At 45.3% G+C, this 24,009-nt stretch overlaps 2 protein-coding genes across 3 annotated transcripts in view; one reads left to right on the forward strand and one right to left on the reverse strand.

Annotated features, from left to right (window-relative positions):
• The window catches only part of fbn2 (fibrillin 2), a 52,008-nt gene extending 33,330 nt beyond the window's left edge, over positions 1 to 18,678 (forward strand). Inside the window, exons 34-65 of the mRNA XM_077019986.1 lie at positions 172 to 297; positions 572 to 694; positions 838 to 960; positions 1,122 to 1,283; positions 1,435 to 1,503; positions 1,861 to 1,986; positions 3,520 to 3,645; positions 3,904 to 4,056; positions 4,172 to 4,243; positions 4,328 to 4,453; positions 5,516 to 5,641; positions 6,167 to 6,292; positions 6,693 to 6,809; positions 6,927 to 7,055; positions 7,154 to 7,273; positions 7,934 to 8,059; positions 8,777 to 8,929; positions 9,016 to 9,081; positions 9,498 to 9,623; positions 10,016 to 10,135; positions 10,485 to 10,607; positions 10,711 to 10,842; positions 10,960 to 11,085; positions 11,190 to 11,396; positions 11,670 to 11,795; positions 11,927 to 12,049; positions 13,429 to 13,545; positions 13,783 to 13,911; positions 15,900 to 16,019; positions 16,675 to 16,906; positions 17,256 to 17,430; positions 17,591 to 18,678. Coding sequence (XP_076876101.1) covers positions 172 to 297; positions 572 to 694; positions 838 to 960; positions 1,122 to 1,283; positions 1,435 to 1,503; positions 1,861 to 1,986; positions 3,520 to 3,645; positions 3,904 to 4,056; positions 4,172 to 4,243; positions 4,328 to 4,453; positions 5,516 to 5,641; positions 6,167 to 6,292; positions 6,693 to 6,809; positions 6,927 to 7,055; positions 7,154 to 7,273; positions 7,934 to 8,059; positions 8,777 to 8,929; positions 9,016 to 9,081; positions 9,498 to 9,623; positions 10,016 to 10,135; positions 10,485 to 10,607; positions 10,711 to 10,842; positions 10,960 to 11,085; positions 11,190 to 11,396; positions 11,670 to 11,795; positions 11,927 to 12,049; positions 13,429 to 13,545; positions 13,783 to 13,911; positions 15,900 to 16,019; positions 16,675 to 16,906; positions 17,256 to 17,430; positions 17,591 to 17,965 — 4,400 coding nt within the window. The 3' untranslated portion in view covers positions 17,966 to 18,678. The remainder of the gene's footprint in view (positions 1 to 171; positions 298 to 571; positions 695 to 837; positions 961 to 1,121; positions 1,284 to 1,434; positions 1,504 to 1,860; positions 1,987 to 3,519; positions 3,646 to 3,903; positions 4,057 to 4,171; positions 4,244 to 4,327; positions 4,454 to 5,515; positions 5,642 to 6,166; positions 6,293 to 6,692; positions 6,810 to 6,926; positions 7,056 to 7,153; positions 7,274 to 7,933; positions 8,060 to 8,776; positions 8,930 to 9,015; positions 9,082 to 9,497; positions 9,624 to 10,015; positions 10,136 to 10,484; positions 10,608 to 10,710; positions 10,843 to 10,959; positions 11,086 to 11,189; positions 11,397 to 11,669; positions 11,796 to 11,926; positions 12,050 to 13,428; positions 13,546 to 13,782; positions 13,912 to 15,899; positions 16,020 to 16,674; positions 16,907 to 17,255; positions 17,431 to 17,590) is intronic.
• Positions 18,679 to 18,900: 222 nt separating this feature from the next.
• Positions 18,901 to 24,009, reverse strand: part of slc12a2 (solute carrier family 12 member 2) — a 46,426-nt gene continuing 41,317 nt past the window's right edge. Inside the window, exon 26 of one of the 2 annotated variants that reach the window (XM_077019988.1) lies at positions 18,901 to 23,966. In XM_077019988.1, the coding sequence (XP_076876103.1) occupies positions 23,831 to 23,966 (136 nt within the window). In that variant the 3' untranslated portion in view covers positions 18,901 to 23,830. The remainder of the gene's footprint in view (positions 23,967 to 24,009) is intronic. The other variant, XM_077019987.1, reaches the window with a different exon arrangement.

Raw genomic sequence — 24,009 nt, forward strand, 5'->3', positions numbered from 1 at the left:
AATAGACTGAATAATGTACCTTATTGTTAATACCCTGTGACAAGCCTGAAGTTAAGGTTAAGGTAACATTTTAATATAATACAAAGACATTTGCCCTCAACCCCCACATCAGATCTGAAGACGTGTCTGTAACTCACGGCATTAAGTGATCTTCTGTGAAATGTGATGCAGATGTGGACGAGTGCTTGGAAAGTGCTGAGCTTTGTGAGAATGGCCAGTGTCAGAACCTCCCTGGAGGCTACCGCTGTGAGTGTGAGATAGGTTTCACCCCAGCCCCTGACGGCAGAGCATGCCAAGGTGATCCTCCACAACACACATGAAGCAATGTTGTCTCTATGTTGTCATTTCATCATTACACAGAACAACTTTGCTCATTTGTCTGTGTCCTTTTCGAAGAGTTCAAAAATGGCTAGCTCTCGCATTATTTGTATAAGTACATTTTCCTCAGTCCAGACCTTTCTGTAATATTTCCAAATCATACACAATTCCAGTATTCCTCTGTTGTCCTGCTGGTGAAAGTTTCCTTATGGCAGTGACAAAGGATCATGCAATCATTTGTCATGTGTTGTAGATATTGATGAGTGCTCCTTCCAGACCATCTGTGTGTTTGGCACATGTGAAAACCTCCCCGGAATGTTCCGCTGCATCTGTGAAGAGGGCTATGAGCTGGACCGATCTGGGGGTAACTGCTCAGGTACTTCACACACATACATTAACGCATACATTAACACATAGAATCGCTGGGGTATGTGAACTCAAAATCATCGTTTATTATAGAGTTATTATGTGCTCTCTGTCCGATTAGTTTGGTGGTGATTTGGCAGTTTTTCTGTGCAGATGTTAACGAGTGCCTGGACCCCATAAACTGTGTGAACGGACACTGTGTGAACACGCCAGGCTCGTATGAATGTAACTGCCCCACAGACTTTGAACTCAACCCAACTGGTGTTGGTTGTGTTGGTGCGTATAATATCTACTGCTGTAGCTGTTCAGGGTGGTCATGTAGATTATATGAATATAGATTATATTAAGATTATGAAATTATATAAATAACAATCCACACTGCTGTTGCTTTCCTGCTTCGGGTATGACGGGTTTCTATCTCTCTCCTTATATCTCAGACCCTCGGGTGGGGATCTGCTTTTTGGAGGTGGAGCTTCGCGGGCGTGGGGGATGGGCCTGCGGCGTGGAGGTGGGCGTTGGGGTCAGTCGCTCCTCCTGCTGCTGTTCTCAGGGTCAGGCCTGGGGGACGCCCTGTGAACCCTGCCCTCCAGTCAACTCCTGTGAGCCTTCAGGGACCGTTACCCTCCTGTTACACATTTTGAATGTTTAATGTTTTGCGTTTTTTGTAAATATTATGTCAGGCCTACACTTGGGTATGGTTAGTAAATGAAGAGAGACACAGTTCCTGACCACTGCGGTCTGTGTTTGTAGCGGATTACAACACGCTTTGCCCAGGAGGAGAGGGCTTCCGCCCCAACCCAGTTACCATCATCCTGGAGGGTAACATGACTGACACTACAGTTCCACAGAAAAACATTGTTTTATTATGAAATCTGTTATATCACTGAAAGTCTTTGTGGCAAAATGTTGGTTAATTTTAATGCTTCACAATATCATCAGTATCATAATTTCACACTTCATAATTGTGATAAATCAAAACAAAAATTACAGAGTTTGCGGTGTCTTATATGGTGATTTTTACGCATAACGAAGAGCATAACCGAAATAAAAAAAGTGAATAACACAAAGTAACATTCTAGAGGCATTTACATTTGACCCTTTGTGCAAGCCCAAGTTGACCTTTTGAACTCCTGTGTATGGCTGGTGTGCTGTTCTCATTTCTGCTTCTGCTCCCAGATATCGATGAATGCCAGGAGCTACCCGGTCTATGCCAAGGTGGCAACTGCATTAACACCTTCGGTAGTTTTGAGTGCGAGTGCCCGGCTGGCTACCACCTCCATGCAGACAGCCGCATCTGTGAGGGTGAGTAAGGTGGCCATCCTGGGTGCAGGGAGAAGAGAGACTCGCTGACTGGGAAATAAATCACTGCTGGGTTGTTTGAGACTTTGATTCACGTGCAAAATTACAGTTAAGAAAAAGGAAAAGGAAGTGGTGCACAGTGTCATCAGATTGTGCTGGTTCTGCAGCACTCTAAATCAGCACTAAATCACTCTTAATCAGCACTCTAAATCATCACTCTTAATCAGCACTCTAAATCAGTACTTTAAATCATCACTCTTAATCATCACTCTAAATTATCACTCTAAATCAGTACTCTAAATCATCACTCTTAATCAGCACTCTAAATCATCACTCTTAATCAGCACTCTAAATCAGCACTCTTAATCAGCACCCTAAATCAGCACTCTAAATCATCACTCTTAATCAGCACTCTAAATCATCACTCTAAATCAGTACTCTAAATCATCACTCTTAATCAGCACTCTAAATCATCACTCTAAATCAGTACTCTAAATCATCACTCTTAATCAGCACTCTAAATCATCACTCTTAATCAGCACTCTAAATCATCACTCTAAATCAGTACTCTAAATCATCACTCTTAATCAGCACTCTAAATCATCACTCTTAATCAGCACTCTAAATCATCACTCTAAATTAGTACTCTAAATCATCACTCTTAAACAGCACTCTAAATCATCACTCTAAATCAGTACTCTAAATCATCACTCTTAATCATCACTCTAAATCATCACTCTAAATCAGTACTCTAAATCATCACTCTTAATCAGCACTCTAAATCATCACTCTTAATCAGCACTCTAAATCAGCACTCTTAATCAGCACCCTAAATCATCACTCTTAATCAGCACTCTAAATCAGCACACTAAATCATCACTCTTAATCAGCACTCTAAATCAGCACTCTAAATCAGCACTCTAAATCAGCACTCTAAATAATCACTCTTAATCAGCACTTTAAATCAGCACTCTAGATCAGCACTCTCAATCAGCACTCTAGATCAGCACTCTAGATCAGCACTCTAAATCAGCACTCTTAATCAGTACTCTTAATCAGCACTCTTAGCCCTTTGAGATCTATGGGCCTTTTCTCTGTTTAAGCAAATTTTCTTAAATTTATCTCTAAACATACTTACCTATAGCATTTTACCCATATATTTCATATCAAACTTCATGTTTTATTTCACTCTTGAACTGCAGAAGTGCAATCCCCAAGCTGGTATTTGAGACATGTTTTTGTTTACATGGAGATTGGCTGTTGAAAGCCAGTGAAAGCAAATGAGTGTGTTTGCAGCTTCCAGGTTCAAACGCAGGAACCCAAGCAGATCTTCTCCACCACGGTGTTCACATTTATTTTAGTTACACACTCTTGCACAAACTCTAGCAGAATTCCAGCTCTACTCAGCCCCACTGTTAACTATTTCTGTCCATTTGTGTAATGCCGTGTATTAAAAAGGTCATGTGAACTTTCCTAATGGGAACTGAGATTAAAAACCTAAGACCGTAATTTACTCCAGTGTTCTTGCTTTTTCAGATATTGACGAGTGTTTGGTGAATCCTGGCATCTGTGGCCCTGGCACATGCTACAACACACTGGGCAGCTACACTTGCGTGTGTCCTGTGGACTACATGCCAGTTAACGGAGGCAATAACTGCATGGGTGTGTAGCCAAGTGTGTTTCTGCGTAGAATACATGTGAATTAGTTGGTTCAGCGTTTTCCTTTGACCTAACCAGCTTGACAGCTCCACTTGCCAACTTTATTAACCCTTTTTTCCTGAGTAGTACAACCCCAAAAACTCTTAGAAGCTCCAGAATTTCTCTGATTTCCCATGTGACTTGTGCTCACATATGGTATTTGGTGGCCGTTATTGGCTGTTTTGAGCTCAGCATTCAAATGCATGTTGTATGTCTTTCAAGACATGAGGAAAAGTCTGTGTTTTCGCAACTTCAACGGCACCAGTTGTGAGAAGGAGCTGGCCTTCAACACCACACACCGAACCTGCTGCTGTGCCTATAACATGGGCAAAGCCTGGAACCAACCCTGCCAGGTGTGTCCTAGACCAGGCAGTGGTGAGTCCAGACAGCGCTCGGTCCATGCGACACACACACACACACACAACACACACACACACACACACACACACACATAGACTGAGGACTGAATTTCCCATTGTTTTATTCACAGAGGGATTTCGAACTCTTTGTGGAAACATTTTGCCGGGGTTTGAGATTGACATAGAAACCGGAAAACCAGTTGGTAAATACAATCTTGTGATATTTCACACCAATGTGACACTGTAATTTCATGCAGGGATTTTTAGGTTTAAACGGTTATGTTTAGATATCGATGAATGTCGAGAGATCCCAGGTCTTTGTGCCAGCGGCGTGTGCATCAACCAACTGGGAAGCTACCGCTGTGAGTGTCCAAGAGGATTCAGCTACAGTGATGTCCTGCTCGTGTGTGAAGGTTTGTTTGCTCAACATTTTACTAGTTCAGCCTTATGATTCAAGTTTTTTCTCCTCACTTTAGTGGTATTTTTAAGGCAAGAAGCTCCATCTCATGCAAAACAAATAAAAATAACTGTTACGGCTCGCAGTAAAAGGAAATGAGCTTTTATTCTGTGCATGAATGAGACCAGATGGTTGTTTGAGAGCTCTCTTTAACATCATAAACTTGAAGGCTCAATACTGGTCATGTTGGTTGACGTTCACCACATGAGGCTATGCTCACTGGCCTTCTGTCACACAGCCTGCTGTAATCTAAATGCATAGTCTGTAGCTTGGGTGGGTGGTAAATAGTAAGGTTGAAACTGGAACGGAATGGTGGCTATGCAGGAGCATCAAGCCCCCCCCAAAAAGAAATTTCAGCTTGGAGTGTGTTTGTGTTCTGTCTTACGGGGCTGCAATGCAGTGCCACCTTCATTCAGCTAGCTCAGTATTTTCTGAGGGCCACACAGGGCCACAGCATGGACCCTGGCCAAGGATATTGGGACACACAGTCAGTTTCCCTTTTGAAATTTCTCTGGGGTGATGGCGGGGTCTTTGGTTGTGGCTTGGAAGGGGAGATGTTGTGTACCCAGTGAGCTGGTGATCATGGTTGAGCACCTCTTAGGAGCCCAGTGTAAAGTACACCAATTACCACTCTTTAGTGGGGGGACTGGGGAGACTGGGACTGTGAGAAAAACTAACCACAAAGGCCCATTAGACACACACACACACACACACACACACACACACACACACACACACACACACACACACACACACACACACACACACACACACGTGCACTATAAACATCTGTAAACATTGCATAGCTACTAATGTGAAGCGTGGAATCTGTTTTGAACTGTGTGTTGTGATGTTGCTTGCTCAACCTTACGTTCAATTCACATGGAAGTATTTACAGTTTTACGGCTTACAGATCCCGGATGTTTTAATTATTCCGTGGGCGCGTTGGCCGACTTTGTGTTTGTTTGCGGTGTTTTACGTGGGCGTGCTACCGGGTGTTTGTTTGTTTGTGCTGCAGACATCGATGAGTGCAGCGATTCGGAGTTCATCTGCCAGAGGAATGCGGACTGCATTAACAGTCCGGGCAGCTATCGCTGCGAGTGCTCAAAGGGCTTCCAGCTCTCACGCTTCGGAGCCTGTCTGGGTGAGCCCACCTCCAGCACGGCCACTCACGACACTTCACAGCATATACAGCACGTGGCAATTCATCAGCTATGGGATGTGCTAAATGTTCAAATATCCAGTGCCACGTGATGCTATAGACAGCATTTACAAAATCACATTTGCCACTGCTATTTAAATTTAGTACACTTTCCATAATTGTATGCAACATTGTGTAGTCCAGAATTATGAAAGATATGAATGTGTTTGTGTTATGGATTGTTACGGTGCTCTGCAGTTGTGGTTAACTTGCATTTAGCGGGTTGTGTCTAACATGGTGTCTGCCACAAACTCAGTGGTGTTAAAGGTACTTCACTGAAAACACGCTCGTGTTTGTGCTGAGGAGAGCATGCAGTCAGGCACGTCTCCACAGCCACTGCTGTCTCGCCAGCGCCATGTTTTCCCAGCGTCTCCTGCCTCCTGCTGCTGTGTTCATTGGCAACTGTTGTCTTTCTCTCCCAACACACTCCCTACACACACACACATACGGTGCGATGCTGACGGACAGACCGCAACGAGTGTTTGGAGATCCCCAACCTCTGCAGACATGGCGACTGTAGGGACATCCAGGGGGGATATATGTGTGTGTGTCACGATGGATTCAAGGCAACCGCCGACCTCAAGATGTGCACGGGTACCACCCATACACCCACCACCTCCACCCTCACGACCTCCACCCACATACCCACCACCTCCACCCACACACCCACCACCTATACCCTCACGACCTCCACCCACTTACCCACCACCTCCACCCACACACCCACCACCTCCACCCTCACGACCTCCACCCACACACCCACCACCTCCACCCTCACAACCTCCAGCACCCAGTCTGTCCTGCCTAGTAGTCACTGGGTCTTAAGCACCAATGGCAGCCTGGCATTGCTTTCTTCATCAAAGTACTTTATTTATTTTTTATAATTATAAACGCTCTTCTACTGATTCGTCTTGCACATGTTCCAGCCGTTCCGACTGTCGGTTCATTTGCTGATGGAGACCTTTGACTGCAAGCTGTTTGTCTTCTTCTGCAGACGTTGATGAGTGTGTGCATCAGCCCTGCAAGAACGGCACATGTAAGAACACCGTGGGATCCTACAACTGCTTCTGCCACCCTGGCTTTGAGCTCGACCTTAACCACCACTGCTCAGGTGAGACCACCTGTCTCATGCGCTTCTATGTACATTCTGTTCCAGATTGTACTGTGGTGATAAATGACCTTCGTGAATATGCTAACGCCCTCATTCTGTGCCGCTGTCCGTCGGCAGATATTGACGAGTGTTCGGCTCCGTACGGCAAGCCGTGCAGGTACGGCCAGTGCATCAATACCGAGGGCTCCTTCCAGTGCGTGTGTGAGGATGGCTACGAGCTCTCCCCAGACGGCAAGACCTGCGCCGGTGTGTGCTCCGCCCCTCCGCTCCTTCACCACTCACAGCACCTCCGGGGGGCATCTCAGAATGACTCTCTCTGTCTCTCCTGCCCTCCATAACCACAGACACAAACGAGTGCGCCGTCCGGCCCGGGATGTGCGAGCCTGGGAAGTGCCTGAACCTGGATGGCTCGTTCCGCTGCGACTGCCCGCGTGGTTACACCCAGGACGGCGGTCACTGTCTCGGTGCGTGTCTCATCGCCGCCACACCTGCGGTGTCCGCCTGGTCCTCAGAGCTGCTGCGTTTGCTTCTGGCCCGGAATCGCCCAGATGGTGCTGCAAATGTTGGCAGTTCAGCATTTGTGCTTCATCTGTTTATTGTGGACGACCTTGATCTGGAAACGTTGTTGTTTCCATTCTGCTGATGAGATCGTTTAAAAATGTGTAAAGCATACAAAATGTATAAATGGAACTTATATTTACTTAATCCACCCTTATCCTATGCATAAAGGCAAACAGTGATGAATAAGTGGCACGATAGGCCACACACACACACACACACACACACACACACACACACATACACAATATTGTTGACAGACACCAATCTGGGTGTGTCTGTTTATCTGCCTCAGTTATGAACATCTCAAAGCTTGTAAACTAGTGACCTAGAAGCACTGTCTATTCTTTAAATCATCTGTTCAAGTGTGTGTGTTGTGTGTGTGTGTCTGCATCCTGCATCTCAATGCTTCTGTGTCTAGGGCATGTGGTCATGTAAATACTTGTGTTCTCCCCTGATGCGTTTACACTAGGAGAGGAGGAGAGCTCTTCTCTCTGACAGAACCGTCTAAATAGCTCTTCATTTGGTTTGTGATGACTCCCTGCTCCATTTCCTGCCCCTGCCAGATGTGAACGAGTGTGAGGAAACCCCTGACATCTGTGTGTTTGGCTCCTGCCTCAACAACCCGGGCAGCTTCGAGTGTGTGTGCAAGCCTGGCTTTGTGCTCTCAGAAAGTGGACGTCGCTGTTATGGTAACACACACAACCTGTTAGTCTTATTTAAACAAATGATACCAACACGACTGTTCCATAAGAAAGATAAACTCATTCTGAGATCGACGCTCAAACATTTCAAACACATATATTTTTCAGCCATTTACCATATGAAGATACTGTATAACACAAATAGCCAAGCCAGTGCCAACATATAAGTTGGTACATGTAAATGCCACAGTAGATTTATGACCGGTTGGGAGTGGTCCATCGTTAAATCAGCCTTTGTTTATATTGCTGTAATAATAAAGGAAGCCTAGATAACTAAGACCAGTTTGCCATGTTGTGAGAAGGACCTCATGGGAACTTTATTCATGTCACACATACTAAGGGAGCAGCATTGCACCAGACTTTGTAAGATGCTCTATGTTAGTCCGTTTGTCTGCTGATGGAGTTAGACGCACGTGCACATGGGGTCAGGAAACATCTGTGCATGTTTACCGTACACCATGTCATACTTGCTGAACTGTACACATACATGCACATCTGTCAAAACGTTATCACCCTCTCTCTGCATTCAAACCTATGGCTGGATGTCGGACTCTCTCTTGGACTCTCTCTCGTTCTGTACAGCCTCGGCACCATTTGTATTTGAGTGCGACCGCTCCAGGTTTACGGGGCTGTGCGAGAATGACCGAACGCTGCATGTGTCTCCGTTCTTTTTGCTCACTCTTCTGTTTTCCTTTTGCCGATCAGAGACGAGAGAGAGTTTCTGCTTCACGCGCTTTGAGAACGGCAAGTGCTCCGTGCCCCAGGCGCTGAACACCACCAAGGTCAAGTGCTGTTGCAGCAGCATGCCCAAGGAAGGCTGGGGCGACCCCTGCGAACTCTGCCCCAAAGAGCAAGACGGTGCGTCTCCGTTTCCCCTCCCGCACGGCTGTTCTGTAGTAGCTCCACTGTAGGTCCCCACTCACGCGTCTCTTCTCTAATAATAGCTGGATTCTGGCAACTGTGTCCCCACGGGTACGGGTTCGTCCCAGGAACCGGAGACGTAAGCGTAGGTAAGGAGATCTTTTAGATCTGCCCAGCAGATGGCGCCGGTGCTCTGGGCCAATGGGTTCTGGACCATTATCAAAAGCCAGTATGGAGGTGGGGTGGGTGTTTTCTGACATATAACAATGATGGTTTCACTCACAAGTGGCCGACGTTCTTCCGAAGTGCAGCTCTCTCAGCTACCCTCCCTACCTATACCTCCCTGGGCAGCGTGTGAAGAGCAGCTGAATGAATAAAGCGGAGGCCACATGCCTCTTACAGGACAAGATCTTAGATCTCAGCTGCTCCGCTCCTACTCCCCACGCCTTTCCTCATCTGAGTAACTCCCATCGGTGTCAGGTCACAGCTGCTCTGGGGTACATGTGGAGAATACGGAGCAGGTGATACTGAGAGAACGTCCTCTCTGTCCCCTCTCCTCCCTCAGACGTGGACGAGTGTGTGGAGAACCCGGGCATCTGCCTCGACGGCCACTGCATCAATACGGACGGCTCCTTCCGCTGCGAGTGCTCTGTGGGCTTCTCCCTCGGCCACGCCGGCATGAACTGCATCGGTGAGGAAGCTTTCTCTCCCTCCTCTTCCTCCTCTCCCTCCTCTTCCTCCTTGCTGTATTTCTGAGAATTTACTAGATAGATAACTACAGGTGGCAATCATAGATCATCATGATACTTGAACTAGTACAAAATCTTACAGTACTATAGACCATGGTTGCCCCTGTCTTCACTGTTCTGTTTCATGGGAATATTACGGCAGTCCTTATTAAAGCTAACTATAAGTTTTTGTTGAGTTCATTAAAACACAAGAACAAAATGCACGATACAGCTTACATACTACCCAGACGGGAGACTACATTTAGATCCAGACTAAAATGATTCATTGTTTCACAGCCTTTGGTTGTGGATTGGTGCAGCTCTCCTCTCTGATTGGTTGGCTGTATCTATGTAGATGTTGATGAGTGCGCAGTGGGAAATCCCTGTGGTAACGGCACCTGCACTAATGTGATGGGAGGATTCGAGTGCAACTGTGAAGAGGGCTTTGAGCCCGGCCCCATGATGATGTGTGAAGGTAAACCTCCAAAATCCTTCACTTCAGTCTATTCTGTCCTTCAGCAATAAGTTGAGTGATTTCTATGTTGTTGTCCCAGGATATTATTGAACATTTATTCTTACACACTGTCCTATTTGTGGAGTGTACAAGCTAGGGTTGTTGAATTGGTCACAGTAATCTTAGCTGAGCTGTCAAAACTATTGCAGTTCATTAATAATCATCACACCCCTTCTTCCTCATAAGTGTATATTCAAGAAATATTATGGTTCATATTACTTTTTTTTTTTTGAGAATATTTTTGAGCAACGTCTTGACTGAAGGTCAGAGGTCAGAGTGCACGTCTGTGTTGTTTTTGTTTGTGGCGCAGATATAAACGAATGCAGGCAGAACCCTCTGCTGTGTGCGTTCCGCTGCATCAACACCTTTGGGGGCTACGAGTGTTCCTGCCCATCAGGCTACGTGCTCAGGGAGGACGGGCGGATGTGCCAGGGTGAGTCTGCTACGCTCCACACGCCTTCATGTTGACGGCGATCCAGTTCACTCTTCCGTCTTTCATGGCCGTCATCCCGCTGTGCTTTCTCCCTCCGTCGCAGACCTGGACGAGTGTGGTGAAGGCCTGCACGACTGCGACACCAGGGGCATGACCTGCAAGAACCTCGTGGGCACCTTCATGTGCGTGTGCCCCGCCGGGACGGAGCGCGGGACGGACGACGAAGCGTGCCGGGGTCGGGATGCTCCTCATTACCTCACGCTACATATCGCATCTGAATGCGGTTTTTTCCGAAGCGCAAAAGTACACGGACGAGTCTCTCATGTGTTGTCATTACTGTCCCGCTCTGTAGATGAGGACGAATGTCGCAGTAAACCCGGCGTCTGTGAGAACGGCCGCTGCGTGAACACCATAGGCAGCTATAAGTGTGAGTGTGGCGATGGCTTCCGGCCTGACTCTACAAACACTAAGTGCCTTGGTGAGTATGGTTTTGCACAAACTCACAAGATGAGATCACTTCTACAGGGCCCCAAGTCTTCTATGGTCCTTCTGAGCATCACTTCTCTTCATGGCGTTTCCTAGACTACAGACAGGGTTTCTGCTTCACCGAGGTGCTGCACACCATGTGCCAGATGTCTTCCAGCAGACGCACGCCCGTCACCAAGTCTCAGTGCTGTTGCTACGGCGGCCACGGCTGGGGTAACCAGTGCGAGCTGTGCCCGCTGCCTGGCACAGGCACATACAAGAAGCTGTGCCCGCACGGGCCCGGCTACGCCACGGACGGCACAGGTGCGTGCCCACAACACAGCCTGTGTCTCCTAACGTAGACACACTAATGGTGGGGGTCATTCAGGAGGTGGGACCTTTATAAACTCACACCAGAAGATCTGAATGTTACATTTGCATTTTCCCTACAGCTCGTCTCAGTAACACAGCTGCTCATTAAACTACTTTGTCTCGAGTTCTCCTATATTTCAGTTATCATAGTGCAGGCTAGCTAATCTTAGTTTTTAAATATCAGCACTAAACATCAGGTATGTTAATGCACCTCTGCATCTACAGATATAGATGAGTGTAAGGTGATACCGGACGTGTGCAAGAACGGAAGGTGTATCAACACTATGGGCTCCTACAGATGCCACTGTATGCCAGGCTACGCAGCCTCCATCACTGGTACTGCTTGTGTAGGTAAGATCCTTCCACTCACCTACACACACAAGCACGTATGTCCTTTGATTATGCATCCAGACAGAAGTTTAAATGGTGGCCCATGTAATGAAAAAAACCAATGACCCGATGTCTGTCTGACATCCCTTCAGACTTGGATGAGTGTGTATTGTCTCCAAAACCATGCAATTTCATCTGTAAGAACACAGAGGGCAGCTACGTGTGCTCCTGTCCACGCGGCTACGTCCTGCAGCAGGACGGCAGGACGTGTAAAGGTGAGCTGTCTCCCCAGGACTGGTCCATCCTCAAAACACTTGCCAGCAGTTTAGCACTGGGGAAATTTAGCTGAGCATCCATTTGTGTGGCTGTTATAGCTGGAACTGTATTGTGATATAGTATGAAGGGTGTCAGAGCACTTGACCAAGAGCTGATTGGTTGTCTAGATAGTTTCTAGAACATTCTAGAAGCATTCATCATGCGTATGGGCTGAGCTCTGCTTTTTTCCCCAGATTTGAAGGCCATACTGTGAGGCTGATAGTGTTCTCATGTGGGATCACTATACAGTAGAGATGTGGTTAGTTAGCTATCGTTTGCTGGTTAGCTGCTGTTGGCGAGGGATAAGCAGGTGTTCATTCCAGAAGTCTGCAGAGTTTGTCCATCTCTGTCATATGAAAGGACATATTTGTGTGTGTGTGTGTGTGTGTGTGTGTGTGTGTGTGTGTGTGTGGTGCACATGTTTACCTTTATTTATAATATATAAATTTTTATTCTCTGTGTTAATGTACACTTTGTCTTCATGTGCTTTCATTTGCTTGCATCTTTGTTTGGTGAAGTTCCAGTGTGGTGAAGTTCCTGTTCCAGCTGTTCCTAGTATAAATATGGCACTAACTTTCCTGTTAAGCCTCTAGTCCCTGTGCCGAAATGGTCTGCATTATGTCTTTAAAATCCAACCACTACAACTAGTGGTCATACATTTCAAAGGCTGGTGCAAGTGTCAAGGGTATAGGGATGATTTACTGAATTACTGAATCTGATTAAATCTGTGGAGTCTGTCCAGTCCTGAAAGCTTTCTATTAAAGCCTAGACTAAGTCTATCTGCCTTTAACTTGAAGTGGAAGCCCAGCTGAGCTCAGAGACAGAGATCCAAGACCCACTAGCAAACAAACATCGTTTCCAAACAAATCTTAGAAAGACCTTGTCCTAACAGAAAGCCTGGTGAAATACTGTCTGTGAACTGAAACCAAGATGAAAAAGTCTCACAGAGAAAAATAGTGAGGCACAGAGTGTCACAGAGTTCAAACATTTCTTCATAGACTTGTTAGCCAGAATTCCTCCACTGCAGTGTGATGTGAGGGATGAGTAAATAACAGAGGGTGTAGGGGCAGTTACTACCACCAGACAATCAAACAAAGGCAGTCCGCTCGACCTTTTTTAAACATGAAAGACATGAAATGTCTTTCTTTCAACTTGCTCACTCCACTTACTGTAAATTTGGTTTCATTGTGCTTTGTTTAGGATTCCGGTACTGTTTCAGTGTTGATAAGGGCAAAAATCTGACCATAGGCAAAGAGATTTTACAGCCCTGGACATGTCTGAGAGAGATGGTATATGACGGTGTACTGGAAGAGTTTTGTTTTGTTTTCTTTCTTGAAAGATTTGGACGAATGTCAGTCAAAGAGGCATAACTGCCAGTTTACGTGTGTTAACACAATCGGTGGCTTTACGTGCAAGTGCCCCCCAGGCTACACACAGCACCATACTGCCTGTATAGGTAAGTGGATCTCACACACACACACACACACACACACACACACACACACACACACTCACACTCACACTCACACACCCACACACACACACACACACACACGACCAATAACTTTGGATTTTTGTTTGCGTTTGCATTCACTTGAAGACAATGAATGGTTTTCATTACCCAGAAACTAGAATGCTGCCCAGTTACGAGTGGCCCTTGCTTGACCGTGCTGGTGTGTGTGTTCTCTCCCAGACAGGAATGAGTGTGCTACAGGGCCCACGCTGTGTGGGGCCAAGGGGATGTGTCACAACTCCCCCGGCAGCTTCAGCTGTGAGTGTCAGGAAGGGTTCAGCCTGGACTCCACTGGCCTGCACTGCGAAGGTAATAGCACCCCTGTGTGTGTGTGTGTGTGTGTGTGTGTGTGTGTGTGTGTGTGTGTGTGTCTGTGTGTGTGTGTGTGTGTGTGTGTGTGTGTGTGTGTGTGTGTGTCTGTGTGTCTGTGTGTGTGTCTGTGTGTGTATTGCATGTGAATGCACTGCACGTGTGTGTGTGTGTGACAGTCAAAAGAAATGGGATATACAGTATAAAGATATTTCAAAATACAAGACTGTCAGGAGTCTAACAAAGGTCTCGTTTAAACTAGCAATTAAGCAAAAAAAGGGAAAAAATAAAAAATAAGATACCATAATTGCTTAATTTTTATCTTCCTCTCTTATTAAAGTCAAAGTAGCTATATGAACCCAGACATGAACTGGGGCCAGGTGAGATGTATGCAGCTGGCTGCCTGCAGGGGGCAGTAGAGTTCAGAGGGCAGTGAAGGGGCACTGCCAGGCACTGCTCCTGGACATGGCTGGGTTGCACAGGGGCTAACCAGTCATACCAGGATGGCAGGCTTCTCCTGCTTGACCACAGCACTCTGCCTCTGAGACCCGAACCCGCGTTCACACTCGTGCATTAAAATCATGTGATTTCAGTGCATTCAGTATAACTGCCAAGCCTGAAGGCAGACTGAAGTAAAGCTGGTTCTTTGCTGATCTAGAGGCCTGGTCACTCTGGTCACACTGGTCACTCTGGCCACACTGGTCACACTGGTCACTTTGGCCACACTAGATTTGATGCAGCATGTCAGTGTCTTTTGTCTGTCACATAATTAAATTTTTTTCTGACATATTAGCATTCACAAGCCTAATATTTAGCTTTCAGTACGTTCCCTGCAGCCCGATTCAAAGACACCAGCAGAGTTACTCAACTTCTGCACCTTTCGCACTCGGGTTCAAGCTCTGGGCGGGTTCAAGCTCTGGGCGGGTTCAAGCTCTGGGCGGGTTCAAGCTTTGGGCGGGGTGTCTGCCTACAGCTTGTGTTACACGCCCCCCCTTTAGGGATCAGTGTGACGTTCTGCATCACAATGCTCAGTTATATTTAGAAGCTCTGAACAGATGTTCCAACAGTGCCTTTATATGTTCCAAAAATGAGCCATTTGCTCATAGGGCCACTGCAATTTAGTAAATGTCCAATATTTCAGTTGCTCTACATTGCTTTTCTCTCCAGGACGTCGTGACTCTCTGCTCTGAGTCACTGTCAGGCATGCACATAAATATTACACAGATCGTACACAAACAGCACACACTTATGAGTATAGGTCCTTCTGAACGCTGCCAATTCCTGCGCAGCCTTGAACCACTTACCTGATAAATATACCAAGGGAGACATAAAGGCGTTTTAGGGCTTTGATCCTCCAGAGGTACATTAGGAAGTGCTGCTCTGTCAAACTGCAGACATACCCAGAGCCGGGTAATCACGCTCATATTAATGGTCTGATTCAGCGCTGGGCTCTTTTGTCATGGAAATTGTAGCGTTTGTGGTGGGACGTGTGTGAACAGGGGACGGCTGTAGGGCCTCATTAAGATAATGGGGCTCTGTTACAATACCACAAGAGGATCTGAGTTGCAGGAAGAGAAAGAGTGTCACCACATCACTGGACCTGTGGCTACACTGTGTGTGTGTGTGTGTGTGTGTGTGTGTGTGTGTGTGTGTGTGTGTGTGTGTGTGTGTGTGTGTGTGTGTGTGTGTGTGTGTGTGTCAGTGTCCCATAATGCCATAATATACAAGGAGCAGCTACGTTGTAAATGTAGAGAATTACCATTTATAAGTCTCTCAAGTTTGAGTATGATCTTTTGCTCTTGCCTGCATGTCTGTTTATGCACGTGTTTGTTGGTGCGTTTGTTTGTTTGTAACGACGGGTTTCATTTCAACAACTTCTTGTATAGCTCCTTCCCTAGAAAATCACTTGTCCTGAAGTGTCAGCATGGTAAATGTCTTATTGGTGGCCTTGCTGTGTCTTTCCCTCCATGCCGCTCTGCTCTCTGGAGATGTGGATGAGTGTGTCGCCAGCCACAGATGCCAGTACGGCTGTGAGAACGTGGTGGGGGGGTTCCGCTGCAGCTGCCCCCGCGGCTACACACAGCACTACCAGTGGAACCAGTGTGTGGGTGAGAGGACACACACACACACACACACGCATCTGTACTGGATTATTATCTGTCCCAGATTAGAATCTGTCCTGGATTTTTGGTTGTGCTTTTAGGATTTTTTCCTGAAACGGACTGAGACTATGACTTGAACGCACCATCATTCAACATTTATATTTTACACTATAGAAAAAAAATTGGTTTAGAATCTCTGTGAAGCAAATCATGTTATAAGGATTAATGGGGCACTAGCTCACCATTCCTGAAGGCATCTGTTATATATTTATATGGGGAGCTTATTGAAGCTGCTAATTAAAACTTTATATTTGTTGCCAAAGGCAGCTAACCACAAACACTTCAGCTCACCCCTGCTTTTCATAATGAATGCTGCAACCTTTTGGGTTTGGGTTTCAGTCTTCTTTCCACAATCACTCCATACAAAGCATGGTTTTTAAAGCATGGTTGAAGCGAGATATAGAAGAACAACAGCGCCCTCTAAGGAACAAGGAGGGAAGTGTTCCATTATTGTCAGTAACAAAATGAAGTTTGGTAGCAAGTTTATTATTTTCCTGTCAGCCGGTTACTGTGTTTCTCTCTCTCTCACACACACACACACACACACACACACACACACACACACACACACACACTAATCCGCGGTCTGGCTCTGCTTCAGATGAGAACGAGTGCTCTACCCCCGGGGCCTGCGGCGCGGCTTCTTGCTACAACACGCTGGGCAGCTTCAAGTGCGCCTGTCCCTCTGGCTACACCTTCCAGACCGGCTCCAGCAGCTGCCAGGACGTGGACGAGTGTGCCGTGCGCAGGAACCCCTGCAGCTACGGCTGCTCCAACACGCAGGGGGGATACGTGTGTGGCTGCCCACCCGGATACTCCCGAGTGGGCCAAGGGTGAGGTGCCCGAGAGGGCGTGAGCACAGCGTTAGCGGACTAGTGTTGGTTTCATGTAGGTCACCAGTTTAATTCTGAATACAGAATTCAGAAAACTGACAAGTCACAAACATGAAAGAAAAACCCCTACAGGAACAGGAACACGGGCGTAATTCACCCAAGCCGACTGGATCAGCAGCAATCAAGTTCACATTAAGTTTAAATTCATTATGTTAACTACAGTGGGGCCACCATGCAGATACTGTTGGCTTTCTGTCTTATGTTGTGCTGAATGGGCCTTAGTTTCTTGTGCAAATGAAGACAGTTGAGAACATGCAGTGTGTGTGCGTGTGTGTGTGTGTGCGTGCAGGCATTGTGTGTCAGGGCTGGGCTTTGGGAAGCACTGGCTGGGTTCTCCAGGCGGTTCTGGAGCTGTAGATGACAACAGCCTCTCTCCTGAGAGCTGCTACGAGTGTGGCGTCAACGGCCCCCAGAAGAAAGGGGTCAGGAAGAGACGCGCAGCCAACCACACTGAGGCAGAGGAGGTCAGAGAAACAAATTCTGCCTGTTATTAATGTTTATTGTCAGTAGAATTTGAAGAAGGCTCAATCCATGAGCCTGATTGGTACAAAGGCCATGGTTGAGCACATTTGAGGGTAATATGTTAGTCGTGTGTTGTTGAACTCGCGTTTCCTGTGCGCACAGGAAGTCCAAGTCAGCCTGGACAGTGTGGACATGGAGCAGCCCCTGGCCCTGACACTCAACATGACCCAGTGCACACCCGAAGAGCATATCCTGGAGCTGGTACCCGCCCTCTGGTCTCTCACACACCACGTCGCCTACTTCATCAAAGCAGGCAACCGGGACGAGGTCTTCCGGCTACGACAGCGGGCCGGAACCTCCTCCCTGCACTGCGTACGCGAGAGTGCCTCTCCTGGGACGTACGTACTAGAGGTGGCCAGCACTCCGCTCTACGGCAGTGCGGAGCTGCTTCGGTTCGAGGACGGCCGGGACCGAGGATCCCTCTCGGGAGAGCTGGGTCAGAACCTGCAGTTGAAGCTGCACGTCACACTGCAATAGAGCGCCACCGTGTGGTCATCCCAAAGAACAGCAGCTGCTTCTGACAGGCGCCGCTGTTTCACATAAGCCTCATAAGCCGTTTGAACCTCAACATCACGTGTCCAGTGGTCTTCCGCCACAGCCACACCTGTAGTAAGCTGAAATATATTTTCATTTTGCTCTTTACAGTGTCTACAGAAGGCCCATGGTGCAACTGCACAGGCCAACTGTGTATTTATAATGGGTTTTTCATGGTATGAAATTTTTCATACCATTTCATGGTATAGTTATTTACCTCTTTTGGAAGGATATCCAGAAACAAAAGATACAGCTGTAGATATGCTGTCGTTCACATGCAGCTTGACATCAGAACCAGGACTGGACACTCCTACAAGGACTGAATTATCTACTGCAGGCATCACTGCAGTTGTGGAGATGTATTGGAACACGTACAAAAATCAGACTTGCCAGACATCAGTGTTTAAAGCCTAACATGGAAGTGTGTTTGAAAGTGTACAATTTAAATGAATGCTATTAGTCTAACTGAAGATTCAAAATGTGTATATATGATAGCGTTTTCATTAAACTGACTTTATATTTATTATTTTTTTCTATTTTGGTAGTTGCTAGTAACAATGTGTGATGAATGAATGGTGACCCAACAACCCAACAACACCAAGAAAGAGTAACAGCTGGTTGCTCTTGTCCTTTGGGGCAGATCCAGGGTTAGTCAACATCCACCATGATGTGGGGTGGGGGGTGGGGGGGGGGGGGGGGGGTAGGACTCCCATTTGCCCCAGTTGAAAACATCTGGCCCTCAACCAACTGCTCCATGCCACCAGAAAAACTCGGCCTTCCATTCAGACATAAAACAAAGTAAAACAGTATTAAAGATGTTCATCAAAGATCAGGTCACTCAAGATTTATTCTAACAGTCAATATTTGGGTTTAATTAGCATTTTAAAAAATAATGAAGAAATATAAGGCAGAGAAAGACAGTAATGTAATTACTCGAGTAGCACAATATAAAAGCATAAACACAAAAACTACATTTATCTTCATTAAGCTTGAATGGGAATTGCAGTATAATATGTACCCTGTAAAATACATGATGCCCTTTGTCAGTTCAAGTCATTTAATACACTCTACACACGTAGAGGTATACGTACCTTAGCAGAACTGTATTAGTACAACAAATTCGTTTATCTAAATTACAGTTCATCATATGTCAGTCAAAAACAAAATTATTCTGAATATATTATACAAGTTGAATCTGAAATCAGCTTGCAGGGTAGATGACAGGAGTGCAGAAACATAACCAGTATTTACTACAGAAAAGCCCAGATACAAATATATACTCTACAACGTCAGAAACTTTCCTTAATCTGAATGTGTAGTTCTATAGTTTGAAGCCTAATCAATCAGATCTCAAGAAACCTGAAACCAAATTATATTAAAAAGTGAAAAAGCCAGAATATGGAAACAGAACTCCTGTTACTGAAATGCTCACCAGTAGATCTCCTGTAATCATCCACACCATTTGTCTTTTTAAACAGGTGCAGCTAATAACGTTTGATCTTCCATGTTTTTAAGAAAGCCCCTTGTATTTCTGCACTTTTTCCGAGCAGTTTTGGGTGGATTTGACCATGTGTAACATTTCACAAGGACGTTCTCCTAGTGTCCCCATGGTTGTTACAGTCACGCTCTGGGGGATCCAACGCTGTACTTTTGCCTATTTGCATCTTAATCTAAATTTGTATCTGGTTACTAATGTGTTTATGTTTATTTCATGTTTTCTCTCCCAAAAACTAATGAAGTTTCCTATTCATTGCACGCATAGTTTCTTTATTTAGACCGGCCCAGAGGTTCCGAGTGCTGGTCCGATCTCTCTAACCCAACCCACCTCCGCCAATCAAGTTAAATCCCCAGTGGGTCAAGGTCAGCAAGTTTAGTGCAAACACATGCAGAGCATGGGGTTGGCATGGCAACGGGATGCACTGTAGTGCCTCCTGCTCCACCTTGATACAGCATACCTGAACAGCAGGGGCGCACGGCAACAGTCCCCCAGCCTTCACTCTCAGCCAATAAGAGAAGGCGGAATCATGCAATACATTCTGCAGCAACAACCCCCCATTATTTTAGAAGCACTTTTCAAAGAATATGTCAACACCCCATGGAGTGACGCACTGTTGGAACACAAGGTGGCAGTGTTGTTCCGACAGCAACACCCCTCTATGAGCTGTTCAAGATTTTATTTGCAAGTAATGGTGGTCATTTCAGTAGTCACAGAATACAGAATTAATGGTTGTGCAAGACAGAGTTTGTATCATTTTCTTTGCTACATGGATTACTACCCCACACCCATAAAATCTGATTAAAAGGACTGACAATTTTGTTTCGGCTTTATTTATTGCAATAAAGATGTACAAAGTATTGGTAACCTTAAATGTTAAAATGTTAGAAAAAAGCATTTGTGACAATTAACAGTACAGTATATCAAAACATTACCCTTCTGTCTGGATCAATTAGATCCACTCTTATGCTCGAGTATGAACACTCAGCCACTTGCAAATATCTCCTTTAAAAGGCATATAAAAGATAGAAATGTAGAGGTTAAAAGGAAAAACCTAGTTGTAAAAGTAATGTAAAGGCAAACAATCCACATGCATTTTAACTTAAAACAAAATGAAATGAAAACTGGAGAAATCTACACTAAAATAAATATTTCTTCCTCCATTTTAATTTGCCATTATTATTCCATCCCTTCATTTTTCTGGCTAGACTAGCAGATATTTACAGGTTAATAAAGACATACAGTGTGAACTTGAGTTGGGAGCAATGAGGATGTCCTTATGATTTTATATATATATATATATATATATATATATATATATATATATATATATATATATATATATATACACACATACATACACACACATGTTTGTTTGTTTGTTTGTGTTGTTGTTCATCATGGCTCCCAGGTTTGTCATCTAGAGAGATCTGGGCTTTGGCTACACATAGGCAGGAAGATATAAAAACGCATTAGCATGGGAGATCACATACGAAGTTCGTCCATTTGGTCTTACGCAGAATACAACAGCTTTGGGGGGCATGTTTGAAGTTCCCCCTGATCCTGTGATACAACAGCCTCTACAGCCACAGCTACGCATGGCCATACTGTTAGGAATAACGCACACTCACTAACACACACACACAGGTGGTTGTTACAGATATCCATAGCAAGTTTACTTGACATCTAAATATTTCCCCCAATTGTAACTATATATATATATATATATATATATATATAAATATAGATATATCTTAATAATTATAATTTAACGTGATGATTGATTTTATGATTATGTTGTAGCTGTGGAGATTTGAGGTCTATACAGCCACACACGCGCACACACGCCAACACACATGTAACAGATCTTAAACAAGACTGTACCATCTGAAGTCAAGAGTTTCACAATGACAGACATGTAAATTAAAACTACATCACACATACTAAGTACAAAGTCCTTTTAAACAATTAGTATATATATTTTATATATAGTGTGTGTGAGAGAAAGAGAGAGAGAGAGAGAGAGAGTGTGAGAGAATGAGCTATAAATGTGAACATGCTCATTCAATTGTGCATGGCATGTTTGCTGCATGATGACAGATGATCATTGTATTGTGTCGTGATGTTTTCCGCACACAGACCTGCCAACACGCATCACAGCATCAGGTGGCCCTGGGGGGCATTACGTATAAAGGTATATTGGAAAAAAAGGGAAAATATATATACTTTTTGCTAAAATGTGATGGAAGGACAACCACAGGCATGTATTTAGAGCATTAGTGTTTACATTCAGTTGGCCCTCCCATTATACAAACCCATAAAACACTTTGTCACATTATGTTGAAGAGTACAGTGACGGCAGAATGAAGGCAGTGTTACGTGCTCAACTAACCACCGGCTTGCTGGGAGCGTTCCTGTAAGGCTATCCGAGTCGATCCACCTGACGTTGGCAAGAAATGGAAGCCATCTCTCATTCACAACCCCCCCCCCCCCCCCCCCCCCCCAATCAACTACTTACAGCTCAGCCTAAGAAATCCCTGCCGATACTGTTCACTGGATCTCTTCAGCGGTAAGAACGGGCGATGTTACAGAAGCACGGCAGACGGAAGAGATCCAATCCTGAGTTTGGAGGAGGGAACACTACCTTCATTTAAACGTCTGGGCAAGCAATACCACTCAACTCGGCGCACCTCCACAGAGGAAGATTCGCGTCCCCCTGGACAACACCGCAAACATTTTGACGGTGACGCCTTCAAACACCACACAGAGACATCCTGCTGTCTGTGGCTCGGCTCTTAACGGCAGCTGTAAAACCTTGACGAGCTGTTCACAACTACACTGTGCAAGATTTAAACATTTTAAATGCAATGGGAAATGAAAATAAAATTCTCCTGTAACAGTCCACCACTTTTGACTAGGACACAAATGGGAAAGTTGGTTTGTGATAAAGATGTTGAAGTGCTTCACTGAAATGTCAGTAGTTTTGGACTGCTTCAAGAAAAAAAAAAGACCACTGTACAGATGGGGCAGCTTTAAGCCAAAATTAACAAGGACTAAAAAGGGAAAATGGAAAAAAAAAGCACTTTATGTTCGACATTTACATTCCGTTTTTATGCCAATATTCTACCTATCTACATCTGCGTTTACCCGCTAATCAACCAGCCGGTATGGCTTATAAGATAGAAGTTAGTCAACAATCATTACTACTGCTTTTAAGGCAAAGTCATCCTCTGTAGCAGGACCTGCAGCTCTGTGGAGCTAAATGTTGGCTGAAGTTGTCATATTTTTGGTTGATTGTTCTTCGAGTGTCCATAACCGAATAGCAGCTTTGGCGTCCCACCCGTTCGGAGACGTCTTCCTTTCAGACAGGTACCTGTTCAAGCACATCTTAAAGCCACGGGCTGCTCTTCTGCCCTCTAGCGAGCAAGTTCTACAGTATTCTGTTTGGACAGTTCATCGCGTCTGTACATCCGGACTCACCCGCCACCTCTAAAGAGCTGTGATGGTCACAACATCTGGAATTATTAGAGGATACTGTACTAAGGACACAAAACATCCCTTCACAGTTTAAAGGAAGACTTGAAACCTGGAAAACAAAGGACCAAAGACTGGGGACCTCACTGGAAAAAAACAAACAATAAGATTTTTATGATTAGAAGTGGAAGCCTTCGTTAATGCCAATCCACTTGCATAAAACACCGTCTTAAGGACGTTTAAAGCCCAAATTTAGGAACGTTCTACTACATCTACATGTGTTTGAGCATCAGTCAGGGCAAAGTTTAATCATTTAATGTGATTGAACTGGAAGGCACATCTATAAGGCTATAGAAGGTGTTCTGAAGGGGTTTCTTCCACGTGAAGGGAAAAAGCATAACAGGGCAATTATTGCTGCTTCAAAGAGCAAGAAAAAAGATCCACAACTTTACAGTGACAATAATAATAATAATAATAATAATAATAACAACAATAATAATGATGCAGGAACAACGCGTTGCTTCACACTCAAATGCTTGTGAGCCAAAAAACCTTGACCCTAAATTATTGAACACATTCTCATCTTGTCCTCCATTGTCCAAATGGAAAATTCCAGAAACAGACTGTGCGCTCATGTCTTCTGCTGCCTTGTTTGCCAGCGGCAGGGATCACAGAGCTGCAGACACCAAGACCTTCCCAAAGTGCTTCTAGTCTCTCCCCACCATCTCAACATCTACAGTCCCAGGTGATCTATCGGCATGTGTTGGGTGTGCACGTTTGTGTTTAGTGTCAGTATATCGGTGAGGTGTGCTTCACGGGGTCGGTGACTCGCGACTCGCTTAAGAATAGAACGTAAGGACGCTCTGGTGGTTGCCACGAACCAACAGGAGAGGGGGGAGGTCCTTGGAGAGAGTATCCAACCAGGCCATGTACAGTGCGCTGGACACCGCCCCTTTTCTTGCCAGGGGCATGCTCCTATTGGAGAGAGAGAGAAAGCGGGTCAATCAATGAAAGTGCA

Source organism: Brachyhypopomus gauderio, chromosome 10, assembly GCF_052324685.1.
Source record: "Brachyhypopomus gauderio isolate BG-103 chromosome 10, BGAUD_0.2, whole genome shotgun sequence".
Lineage (NCBI taxonomy): Eukaryota > Metazoa > Chordata > Actinopteri > Gymnotiformes > Hypopomidae > Brachyhypopomus > Brachyhypopomus gauderio.